At 40.0% G+C, this 13,301-nt stretch overlaps 1 protein-coding gene across 32 annotated transcripts in view; it reads left to right on the top strand.

Moving 5' to 3' along the window:
- PKP4 (plakophilin 4) overlaps positions 1 to 13,301 on the top strand; it is a 255,756-nt gene that overhangs the window by 131,639 nt on the left and 110,816 nt on the right. For 31 of the 32 annotated variants that reach the window (XM_070070834.1, XM_017342867.3, XM_051849505.2 and 28 more), the window contains one exon: positions 4,209 to 4,321. The exons of the other annotated variant lie outside the window; for it this stretch is intronic. In XM_070070834.1, the coding sequence (XP_069926935.1) occupies positions 4,209 to 4,321 (113 nt within the window). The remainder of the gene's footprint in view (positions 1 to 4,208; positions 4,322 to 13,301) is intronic. 32 annotated transcript variants of the gene reach the window in all.

The following is a 13,301-nucleotide window of genomic DNA, read 5'->3' as shown; positions in this document are numbered from 1 at the left end:
CTCAGAACCTATTCTCGGTGTATGTGGTGCAGACCATATGTTGGCAAGTAGTCTGATAGTCATTATCACACAAAATTGAAATATGTATACCTTTCAACCCAGCAATTCTACTTCTAAGTCTCTATTCTGGAGTAGTTTGGCTAATATGTACAAGATGGTTTTTAGGCAAATGCTTATTTTATAGAATGCTTATAATTGCATAAAATTAAAAAGCAACCCTAGTGTTTGATGTAATGAGAATTTATAAATACAATATGCTATAGTCATACAGTGAAATACTACTGAGATGTGAACACAAATGAACTAGTGTAAGTGTATTGATATTTTAAATCTTAAAAGTTTTTTGCACTAAAAGCTGTCTACAAAAAATGCACAATATGCATGCCATTTACGTAAACTGTGTATCAATTACAGACCTGTAAATATGCAGTAGTAATAATATAAAATATTCATGTGAGTAAGAAACACTAATATCAGGGAGATGTTTCTGGAGATAAAGGAATCAGATCCAGGAGATGTCACTGTTATTTTAAAATGCAATTGTAATATTTCTCAAAAAATCAGAATCAAACATGGCAAAAATATTAAGATTCACTGTACTTGCATCAGGTTCACTGAAGTTCATTGTGTTACTGTTGATACTTTTTCTGTACATTTGAAATATCACTATTTTAAATTGGGAATGAGAGAAAAATTCTGTTCTGTATAAGGAAGCCAAGAAACAAGACTGTCTGGGGTTGAGTTCCAATAGAGATACCATTTTATGTGGAGAACATTTATCAGCATCAGCACCAGTGGAGGGGGGGGGGGGGGGAAGGAACATAACGCTTTGATAGGGAAGAATTCTAAAGAAGGCAGTCCTGCAAAGCCTTGACCAAGCCTGAAGGGGGCTGTGGAGCCAATCTGAGCCCTGTGTTTATATTCAACCTTAATCAGCAGATGCCCAGTTAGGTTATGGCCTTGAGCAAGGGCCCTGAGGCACCTCTCAAGGAGCTGACAGCCACAGGTCACTTGAGGGGAGCCAGGCCAGTGAATACTTACTTGGGCTTCCCTGGGTACCGCTCTGTCACCGTATATGAGCTGCCATGCAAGTGAGGTTTTCTTTTCTTCTATTCTCTTGACTCTCAAAGAATATTTCTCAATGTATTTACCTGAGAAACTGAGGCAAATTTAAAGAAAAGCTTTGTACAGGCAAGAACAGTTTCTATTTTTATAGTATATTCATAGCCTTGACTTTCTTTGTAAATTTACAGTTTTGTTTGTCATGCTCTGGCAGACAGGTTGGCAAGTGCTTTTAATGTTAATTTCCTTACTCTTCTCAAAAGAGAACAAATATAAAATCGTCCTTAATTTAAATGCCCAGTTTTGGATGCTGATTTAAAGATCAGCCTTCATAATCTATGTTTAGAGGATAAAATATAAAAATGTATAGGTATATTTGCATAATCACCTTAATGAGTGTTATTTTGGAAATCATTAGATGTGTTTTTATATGACTCTGTAATACTGTTTCCTCATCAGTCAGCCTAAGTGCCAATAGAGACAGAATTGTCAAACATTTATATCCTAGTCATCCATCTTGGTGCCAGTCACATGTGAATTGTTCAACTCACACAACTCATATTCTGTAAGGGTAATAGTAATTTTACAACAAGTCATACATAGATCTTCCTTGTAAATATTCACAGTGGTTCAGTGACATTTACATATTCCATGCTTCATAGCTTCCTGATGGTCTGCTTGCAAGAATTATAGACACATTCAGGTTGGGCTGCTTTTCATAGAAACAGTCCATGTTGTTCCACATTGTCGGCTCCTCGGCCCGGAGGGATGCAATGTGGACTTTACTTACGAATGTAGCCTTACACAAAGAGTGCTAAAGGAATTGCCCAGCTTATAGAAAAGGTGGCTACATCATGTGTACTTAGGCTTTCCTAGGAACTCACCAGGTGTGAATGGATTTTGTTGTATCAATTGAGGTAGTTTGTTGGAAGAAACAGAGGATGACATGGCTAATTAAAGCAGGAAAGGAGTATGGAGTAAAGGTTAGGAGTGAATTCTCACATTTGGTATGAGGCCTGGAGAACAAGGCTTGAAACTAAACTTCCAATAATAGTGGCCAAATCTATGCCACCAAATTGTCACATAAAGGAACCACTGATACTGCCACCATGCGTAGACACATAGTTGTGTGATCATTCTCAGGAACTTGACCCTGAGACCCACACAAAGAGTGCACAAATTTCCTGTTTTCTGGAGTCAGTCTGTTTTCACACCTGAGTCAATTTGACATGAGAACCTATTCTTAACAGCACAAAGAGAAGGAATTTATGGGAAATTTAGTTCCTGTTTCTACCTTCTAGCAAAAGTTTTCCCAACCATTTCCTTGAAAGGTTTCTTTAAAGGTCATTTAGGCAGCCACGTATATGATAAAAATTCACTGCAGTGGGATTTTTTTCTGTGGTTGGAGTTTTTTTCCTATGTTATGATTTGAAACATATATCAGTTGTGCTTTAGTAAGGTAACTTTTCCATCACAAAATGAGGGAAACACTGCAGCTCCCAAACACCTGTAGCCACTGAACTCAGAAAATAAAGCTAATGTGATGGCTCAGTGACTATTTGGGATTCATAGATGGTCTTTGCCCAACTCAGCTTGATATAAGCAACCGGTCTTGTGGGAAAAGATGCTTATAATAAATAAAAAGAATGGAAGTCTATCACAAAAACTAGAGCAAAGACGGATGAAGTGTGTATAAGGATAATCCTGGTTTAAAAGAGTCTGTCTTAGCCCAGTACTGAATGGTGTGCAATTTCTGTCTATGTGGTCCTTTGTTGCCAAACATTTACTGAGACCCAGTGGTCTAGGGATTGGTAGGAAGAGGCATGCATTGTCCCACTTAGCTATTACAATCACACGATACAGCATCATTGAGCCAACTCTTATTCATCTAGACCCTGTACAGTATACCCACACCAACTGGGTTCATTAGAAAGAATTGTCAGTATCATAATGTGGTAAGGAGTCCAGGGACTGTTTCATAAACATTATTCTAAGAATAGCATGTGGGTGTTGCAGAACCAATATTGCCAAGTCATAGACTATTTGTTTCCACAGGAAGTAGATACACTTTCAAATTAAAATGTTGGTGCACAAACAGATATTTACCTGTATTCATAAATAATACACTTATTTCTGCTTAGTTTCTAGGCTTACTGTTCATATTTTTGGTGTTTTTAATTAGCAGCCATTGTCAAATTGAACTACTTTTACTTCAGCATTTTCTTTGTGTAGTCTTGAAGATAATTCAGCACACGGGAGCTTCAGGTGTTCTTGGAGATGTTATTTGTGCCTCAAAGCCTGAGAAATATATTTGATTTTATTTTTAGATGTTTTAAAACATGATATACTTGGTTTATTAAGTTCCCATCAAGCTATCAATGAGAGAAGTACAAATAAAGTTAACACATCTCTAGTAACTTGTTTGCCTTCATGATGTCACATAGATTGACAAATATAATTTCTTGAGACAATCTTTCCAGCTTTAAAATACAATTTTAAATGTCACGTTCTAGCTCTCTTAATTTCTCTTAATCCCTATCTCCTGTCACACAGCAGCACATAAATGCATTTGTGACAATAGCAAAGTTTTGTTGGATATGTTACAGATAAATGTAGTAGGACTTTTTCTGTGAGTGTGGGAAAGTTTTTTCCCCTTAATTAAATGACTTTGTAGCAAACTTGGTAAAGCATTTCTCATCATGGGGATTGACTGTTTTTTCTTTTTAGTAGTATGCCGATATTCAGCGTGACAGATATAAAAACTGCTGCTGAAGATAAAGTTCTTATTTTGGCCACGGTGCCTGTGATGTGCTCACATCAGGGTCTCTAAACCTCAAATTTAATGTGACACTGCAACAGAAACACTGTTTAAAAGGCCTCAATTAGAATCAAAAATAAAAAAGGAAAATAAAGATCTGCATGCTTTCAATTCTAAACAAAGCCTACAATTCTAGGACCTTTAAATTTGAAAGAAGCAACAAACCATAGGTGATTTATTCTATCCCAAAGTTGCATTTCACAAAGCCACCCTGGAGCTTTCTGTTATGGGTATGTTCTTCTGTTTCCTGTGACATAGACTAATGTGTGTATCTGCTTGAGCAGCAAACCTTGGCGCCTTATATGCCTTTTATTTCCTTGACTCACAGGAGCTTCAGTTTCAACGACTCACCCGAGAACTGGAAGTGGAAAGGCAGATTGTTGCCAGTCAGCTAGAAAGATGTAGGCTTGGAGCAGAATCACCAAGCATCGCCAGCACCAGGTACAGGGCCAATGGCTCTCTCTTTCTGTGCCCACAGGTTCCGTGCTTTATTAAGTTGTCCCGGACACAACGAAGGTTCAGGTAGTGTTGTCACTGTTATTTTGCCTTCCTGAATCTGACACCAAAGGTATCAGTTTATTCTAATTTTAAGAAGCCTCTCACAATCTTGATTATCCTTCAGTCTTGTGCATGAAGTACTTTGTAGAGTTACTGGTAAGCTTCCATAGCAAAAGCTACTATGCTACTTTCAGAAATTTGATTTCTCATGTGCAGACACAGTTGATGGATATTCCCATGATTGATTGCTAATTACTAGATAAAGCTAATTGGCCGGCACTTTGAAGACCAGGTACTTTTTATTTTTTATTTTTTTTACAGAAATAGTTCTAAATGGTAAGATTTAGTTAGCTTCTAAAAATGCCTTCAATCCATGTTGACTATTGCTAGAACTTTGTAACTCCTATATGAGCTAATTGCTGTATGATTTAATTTGGTATATTCAAATATAGCAAATAGAAAATGTATTATAGGAAAAAAATTTAACCATGATTGTTATTTTTATTTAAATGGCTTCTTACGCTGTTTTAAAACGTTATTACCATAATCATTACTATCATAATCTCCAAAATGGCTAAATCACTGCTTATCCTAAGTGTAGATTTCTCTTGCAGTAATTACATATTCCTATTAAGACTACTATAAAATACTTTTACTGTTTTTACTTTTAAGCTTGGTTTGAAGACTTATATTGTGGCTATACACACAGTAACTTGTCTCTCAGTTATTTCTAATCTCATAATTGTTCTGTTTTCACTATGTTCTATTGCTCATAGGCAAAACTCCTTAGCAGATAGTTTCTCATTTCTAGCTGATTGCTAGTGTGCAATTTTAAAACTATTAGGTTGACAAGTTGAATTCACATGAATTTTTCATTCCTGACCCTGGACACTTTTGTATATTTGTCTGTTTGGTAAGGCATAGAGCATGCAAAAAGTCCATAAATTAGTAAGAACCAAATACAAAATTATAAGATCATTTTTTAAATATCTAGGTAGTTTTATAGATATAGCAATTATAAGCGAGGTATAATATTAAAAATTAGAAATTTTAACTGTTTTTGCAATACCTAGTGAAGTAATTTATTTAAAGATACATTTATTTGAAAGAGTTACAGAGAGAGAGGGAGAGACAGAGAGAGAGATCTTCCATCTGCTGGTTCACGTCCCAGGTGACTACAACAGCTGATACCAGGAGCCAGGAGCTCTGGGTCTCCCATGAGAGCAGCAGGGGCTCAAGCACTTGGGCCATCTTCTGCTGCTTTTTCCAGTCCATTAGCAGGGAGCTGGATAGAAGGTGGAGCAGCTGGGACACAAACCAGTAACCATATGGGAAGCTGGCATCACATGTGGTGGCTTTACCCACTACACCACAATGTCGGCCCCGTAGTGAAATAATTTATCAAGGAAGTTAAAATTATCAAGATAAAATTAGTTTTAATTTTCAATATTTTAAAAAAGTTATCTATGTCTTTAGAACCAGAAAGAGGGGCGGCGCCGCAGCTCAATAGGCTAATCTGCACACCAGGTTCTAGTCCCGGTCGGGGCACCAGATTCTGTCCCGGTTGCTCCTCTTCCAGGCCAGCTCTCTGCTGTGGCCCAGGAGTTCAGTGGAGGATGGCCCAAGTGCTTGGGCCCTGCACCCACATGGGAGATCAGGAGAAGCACCTGGCTCCCAGCTTCAGATCAGCGCGGTGTGCTGGCCGCAGCGCGCCGGCCGCAGCGGCCATTGGAGGGTGAACCAACGGTAAAGGAAGACCTTTCTCTCTGTCTCTCTCTCTCACTGTCCACTCTGCCTGTCAAAAATAAAAAAAATTAAAACCAGAAAGAGTAATTCACAAACTCATTGACATGGTATTATATACTTCTAAGGATAGAATTTTGCAATAATGGAAAAATTATTTCAACATTTAAAGAATTAGGTAGAATTTCTTATTCTTGCAAAATAGATAACAAAATCAACATGGAAATTTTCTTGATGAACTCCTAGAAATACTTAATATATTAATAATAAAAACCAATACTTAAAGGAAGTAATGAGGCCGGTGCCGCGGCTCACTAGGCTAATCCTCCACCTGCAGCGCCGGCACTCTGGATTCTAGTCCTGGTTGGGGCACCGGATTCTGTCCCGGTTGCTCTTCCTCCAGTCCATCTCTCTGCTGTGGCCCGGGAAGGCAGTGGAGGATGGCCCAAGTGCTTGGGCCCTGCACCCGCATGGGAGACCAGGAGGAAGCACCTGGCTCCTGGCTTTGGATCGGCACAGCGATGTCCATAGCAGCCATTTGGGGAGTGAACCAACGGAAAAAGGAAGACCTTTCTCTCTTCTCTCTCTCTCTCACTATCTAACTCTGCCTGTCAAAAAAAAAAAAAAGAAGTAATAAAAGAGAAAGGAGAATCTCTAGATAGTAAAGATAGAAAGGAGGGGCTGGTGCTGTGGTGAGTACTATAAGCCTCCACCTGTGGTGCCAGCATCTCATATGGGCACTGGTTCAAGTCCCAGCTGCCCCTCTTCCGATCCAGCTGATGGCCTGGGAAAGCAGTAGAAGATGGGCCAAGTGCTTGGGCCCCTGCACTCACATGGGAACCCTGAGGAGGCTCCAGGCACCTGGCTTCAGATCTGCCCAGCTCTGGCTATTGAGGCCATTTGGGGAATGAACCAGTGGATGGAAAATCTTTCCCTCTGTCTCTCCCTCTCTCTGTCTATAACTCTACTAAATAAATAAATAAATAGAAATACATAAATAAATAAAATCAAGCTTTTAAAAAAAATAGAAAGGAAACTGAAAGCCAGAACCAGGAAACCCTGAGTTGCCTCTGCAGGTGCTCTGAGGGCAGATGTGAAACCTCAAGATAAACACTAAAGTTGAATTTACTCTCCATGTAGAGTTGAAGGGATGCAGTCTCGGGTGTGCTCAAAGTGGTATGTTTGAGCTTAAAATCTCTGCATTAATCATGACATTCAAAGGGCTACACCTTTGGCAAACCCCAAGCTTGTATAATATGTAGGTTTGGAGCCCAAATGTAATATCCACATTATTCAGGAAACCTCAGCTGAAAAACTGACACTACTAAGGATGAGCTCACTATCAAACACTATAAACACAAATGCCAAAACCCAATTGATGTTAGCAAGCTAGGAGACTAGAACAGTCTAGTGCGTTTCCTCTCACAGAAACATCAATTTGGACAACTGTACCTCCATAGAAAAACCCTCTCAGGAGCCAGGGAATCCAGGTGAGAGATTATAGCACCTGAGTGTCACTCAGAACTAAGAAGAGGGGTAGGAAAGACAGTTTCACATTGTCTTTTGTCTCATGTGTTTTGGGATTAATTCTGACTTTTGTAAAAAGATTGCACTAAAATATTTATCTTTAAAATGAAAAACCTTGACAATTAATGAGAATCAGTAAGCAAAAAAGTGTACTTTGAACTTTTAAAGCTGGATACCTTTGGAGAAAGTCTGATAGGTGTGTATAGCAGGATGCTTATTGCTGCATTATTTTATTTTTATTTACTTATTTTTTTTGACAGGCAGAGTTACACAGTGAGAGAGAAAGACAGAGAGAAAGGTCTTCCTTTTTCCGTTGGTTCACCCCCTGAGTGGCCTGCTACGGCCACTGCGTTGCGCTAATCCAAAGCCAGGAGCCAGGTGCTTCCTCCTGGTCTCCCATGCGGGTGCAGGGCCCAAGCACTTGGGCCATCCTCCACTGCCTTCCCGGGCCACAGCAGAGAGATGGACTGGAAGAGGAGCAACTGGGCCAGAATCCGGCACTCATATGGGATGCTGGCACCGCAGGCGGAGGATTAGCCTAGTGAGCCGCAGTGCCTGCCCATTGCTGCGTTATTTTAAAAATAATCCAAAGACCAGACATACCTATCAGCATGGAAATGGGAAATGAGTGAACTGGAGGGCAGTTAAACTGGATCTGTATGTCTCAACATGGACAGTTTGCAAAACGGGCTTTTGGTTGAAAACTCCAAGTTGCAGAAGTATAGATATAAGTATATATCATCTATGGACATTCAAGTATATATATATATATATATACACACATATGTATATATATGTATGTCTAGTAATATAAACATGTGTTTAATAATTAAATGATGCTTGGTATTGTTTATCAATGTATGTACACAGAGTAAAAGTGTAAAAATGTTTTGGAGTGACACCAATTTAAGATAGAGATACCTCTAGAAAAGAAGAGAGAAGGAGGAAACATTTAACAGAGCCATTTGGAGCAAACATGACAAAATGTTAACAGCTGTTAAGTGAGGGGGTGGTTGATGGATGTCTGCTTCTCAGATTACTTTCCATACTTTTCTTGAAGTTTTAAAATATTAAATAATTTTAAGGATATGTGGTTCAATTGGCTGACTCTACAGGTTTGTAAATATCTATAAAAGCCTAATGTGGAAAATAGTTATTGTCAGTGATTTTTGTGTGTTTTGCGTCTAGTAATCATTGTGTTTCATCATACGTGACGTATCCCTTGGGGCTTGGTCTGTAAATGTTGGATGATTGACTGGGTCCTACAGAAATGGAAGAACAGCTCGCCAAAGAAAAAGAGCAGCTGTGTATGAAGTCACGTATGATCCCACAGTGTGGTTGGCCTGGAGCTCTAAAGAGGCTTAGCAGTGGCTAGGATATGTCCTGAAAGGACCCAGTGGTTTACAAGGTTGGGAAGGTAAAGCTGGTGTTTGCTTGTGGAGAGCTCTATTAAGTCTGCAGAGAAGATGTACTGAAAAATAGCAGCTGTACTGGTGTGGGCATGGGGTTGTGGTTGGAGGCAGTTTTCCTTTCATCATAGTGCAGATACAGAGGCTGGGAAGTCAGACTGGAGTCTATTGTGGAATCTTCAGAGTTATCAGTAAGAGTTTCTTCATTCAATGAACTCTAGTAGGAGTGATAATTGATCTACTTGAATTGCCCTACTCCCCTTCACTTTTTTTTTTTAAATGTATTTGACAAGTAGAGTTACAGACAATGAGAGAGACAGACAGACAGAAAGGTCTTCCTTCTGTTGGTTCACCCCCCAAATATCTGCTACAGCTGGTGTGCTGCGCGGATCCGCAGCCAGGAGCCAGGTGCCTCCTCCTGGTCTCCCATGCAGGTGCAGGGCCCAAGCACCTGGGCCATCCTCCACTGCCCTCCCGGGCCACAGCAGAGAGCTGGACTGGAAGGGGAGCAACCGGGACTAGAACCCAGCTCCCATATGGGATGCCAGCGCCACAGGCGGAGGGTTAACCAAGTGAGCCACGGCACTGATCCCCCTTCACTTTTGATTCCCATGTGTTTACTATCCCTTGCTTCCTGCATTTCCCAAGCATCTCTCACTTCCTCTGATGCCTCACCCTTGTTTCTCTGGGCTTGTTTTAAGTCTTCTATGAGATGAGAAGGCCCACCCCGCCCCCACAGCATTGGCCCTCAGCAGGCTAGCTGCCATCTAGATGATGTGGATTGCATAGTAGACTAATGTAGCCCGCCAGGTTTGGCCTCATCAAATAAGGTTGCTTTGCCATTCGATCAGCTGCTGAATGTCTTCGGGTTTCTATCTGCCCTTTCTCACATCTTCTCTTCACACTTTTCAGGCTGCTTTTCAGGGGATCTTAAGAAATCTGTTGCCACAGTTATCTACTCTGGTACTACTAAGCTCACACACTGGCCAGGAGATCATCAGAAAATAGCGTGTTAAGGGGATGGCACTTGGCCTAGTGGGTGGACACCGACTAGAATCCTGTAATCCCCCCACAGAATGCCTGCATTTCATTCCTGGCTCCTGCTCCTGACTCCAGGTTCCTGAGAGGCAGCAGTGATGACTCAAGTAGTTGGATTCCTGCTGCCCACATGGGAACCTGGATTGAGTTTCTGTCTCCTGGCTTTGGCTCCTGCAGCTGTTGTGGACATTTGGCAAGTGAATCAGCACATGGGAGCTCATGTTCCCCTCTGTCTCTCTCTCCACCCACACCCCACGTGCCTCTCAAATAAATAAGAAAAATATAGTAATTAAAAATAAAAAAGTGAAAACTGTGTCAGTAAAGGGAGCAAATGTTTTTGTTTTTTGTTTTTGTTTCTATGAATGACTCATGAGAGATAGTAAAAACTTCATTTCTGATGTAATTTTCCATTTTTTTACTCGCTGCAAAAAAATTTCAATTAAACTAGCAATATCAATATATCATAATTACCCTAAATTTGGAATTGATAACATAGATCCAAAAATGACATAAATGGAAAATAACCAGAGCAGTCTTAAAGCCCTGAGGTGCACAGGAATGTCAGTTAACAGCCTTCCTGTATTTACACTTAGTACACTTGTAGTCATCTGTGTGTTTAATATTTGTGGATTTTGCCTCCTTATTTTGCCTCCTTAGAGGTAGACTATTTAATGAGTTAATAAAGAAGTTTTAGTTTGCATTTACACTGGATACAGCATTTATATATTTATATATTTCACAGTTATATGTATATATTGGAGGGTATGGCTTTGTTCTGATTATACTACAGTTACCTATATATTGAATATTTTACTTCTTCTCCTTTTTAAAAAGATTTTATTTATTTATAGGAGAGCCAGAGTTACAGACAGAGGAAGGGAGAAGAGAGATCTTCCATCCACTGGTTCACCTCCCAAATGGCCACAACGGCCAGAGCTGGGACAGGAACCAGGAGCTTCTTCCGGGTCTCCCATGTGGGTACAGGGGCCCAAGCACTTGGACCGTCTTCCACTGCTTTCCCAGGAACATTAGCAGGGAGCTGGATCAGAACAGGAGCAGCCAGGATATGAACCAGTGCCCATAAGGGATGGTGGTACCACAGACAGAGACTTAGCCTGCTATGCCACATGGCTGGCCCCAGTATTTTACCTCTTCTAAAAACTGTTTGAAACTTTTTGAATAGGTATTGGATGTCTCTTCTCTGTTTTGATCATTTGATCATTTCCTTTGCTGATCAGAAGCTTCTGAGTTTGATTTATACCATTTGATTGGTTTTGCTTTTGTTGCCTGTGCTTTGCGAGGGGGCGGGTCTTGTCTAAGATGTGGTCACTTACACCAGTGTCTTGGAGTGTTTCTCCTACATTCTCTTCCAGCAGCTTCATAGTCTCAGGTCATAAATTTAGGTATTTGATCCTCTTGGATTAATTATTGTATGTGGTAAGAGGAATGGATTGAATTTCATTTTTCTATGTATAGACATCTGGTTTTGCCAGCACCACTTATTGAAGAGATTATCCTTATTCCAGTGTTTTTTTTTTTTTTTTTTTTTTTGTCAAAAAAAAGCAGTTGGTGTTATGTATGTGGATTAATTTCTAGGTTCCCTCTTTTGTTCCATTGATCCATGTGTCAGATGTTATCCCAGTACCATGCTATTTTAATGCTATCACTTTGTAGTATGTTTGAAGTCACTATTGTGATGCCTCCAGCCTGATTTGATATTTTCTTCTGTGCTCAGAATCGCTTTGGCTATTCTAGGTCCTTTATAGTTCCATATGAATTTTAGGATTGTTTTTTCTAATTCTGTAAAGAATGTCACTTATGTTTTGATAGGGATTGCATTGAATCTGTAGGTTGCTTTAAGTAGTATGTACATTTTAGTGATATTGATTCTTCTAATCCATGAGCAAGGAATATCTTTCATTTTTTATGTGTCTTTCATCAATATTTTATAATTTTCATTATAGAGATCTTTCACTTCTTTGATTAAATTTATTCCTAACTATTTGATATTTTGTGACTTTTGTGAATAGAATTTTTCTTTCAGTGAGTTCATTATTAATGTATACAAAAAAGCAACTGTGTTTTTGCATTTTTACTTTGTAAACTGCAACTTTACTGAATTGGCTTAAAAGCACAATTTAGGTCAAAAAGAAGATAAAGTTTAGAAAAATAAAATGAGGGTCCAGCACCATGGTGCACTAGGTTAATCCTCCACCTGTGGTGCCAGCATCCCATATGGGCATTGGTTCTAGTCCCGGCTGCTGTAATTCCAATCCAGCTCTCTGCTGTGGCCCGGGAAAGCAATGAAGGATTGCCCAAGTGCTTGGTCCCCTGCACCCACATGGGAGACCAGAAGGAAGCACCTGGCTCCTGGTTTCGGATCGGTGTAGGAACGGAAGGAAGACCTTTGTCTCTGTCTCTCTCTCTCTCACTGTCTGTAACTCTGCCTTTCAAATAAATAAAATCTTTAAAGAAAAAAAAAGAGAAACAAAATGAAGTCAAGATCAATACAAAATATAAGTAGTATTAATAACATTTGCTGAAGTAGCGAGCCACTTTTGTTCTGAGTGGCCATGTAAAGACAGACATGCTAATGAAATCCATGATTCAGATGATTGTAAGATAAAAAATAAACCAGGGTGTTCAGGAGAAGGCACTGTTCTTGGGACTGAGACTTGAGTGACTTATCCTGTGTGTCCCAGTGAAGAGACTCCTGTAAGTTGGGGCAGTATAAGATAAGAGAGGCTGTGTCCTTGGTGGTCTCTTGCCAATAAATTATGGAAACAGACTTCTTCTATTGTTAAATGGAAAATAGATTGATAGCCCAGTACCTTAGCTATAAGTAATTCTCCAGGTGGCCAGTTTTAACACTCCAGCTGTGCTGAAGCTGATCCTTTTCATGTGTAGATGGATGCATGGATGAGTTTCAAGTCCAGTAAGCAGGCAGCCTGCTATTCTATCTGGAGAGGTGTTTTTTTTTTTTTTTAAAGATTTATTTATTAATTTGAAAGGCAGGGTTACACAGAGAGAGAAGAATAGGCAGAGAAAGAGAGTCTTCCAATCGCTGGTTCACTCTCCAATTGGCTGCAAAGCCAGAGCAGTGCCTATCCAAAGCTAGGTGCCAGGAGATTCCTCCGGGTCTTCCCACGTGGGTGCATGGCCCGAAGAACTTGGGCCATCTTCTACTGCTTTCCCAGGCCAGAGCA

The sequence above is a fragment of the Oryctolagus cuniculus genome, chromosome 3 (genome assembly GCF_964237555.1).
Source record: "Oryctolagus cuniculus chromosome 3, mOryCun1.1, whole genome shotgun sequence".
NCBI classification, from domain to species: Eukaryota; Metazoa; Chordata; class Mammalia; order Lagomorpha; family Leporidae; genus Oryctolagus; species Oryctolagus cuniculus.
The sequence above is the reverse complement of the archived record's forward strand: the minus strand, read 5'-3'. Positions and strand labels throughout refer to the sequence as shown.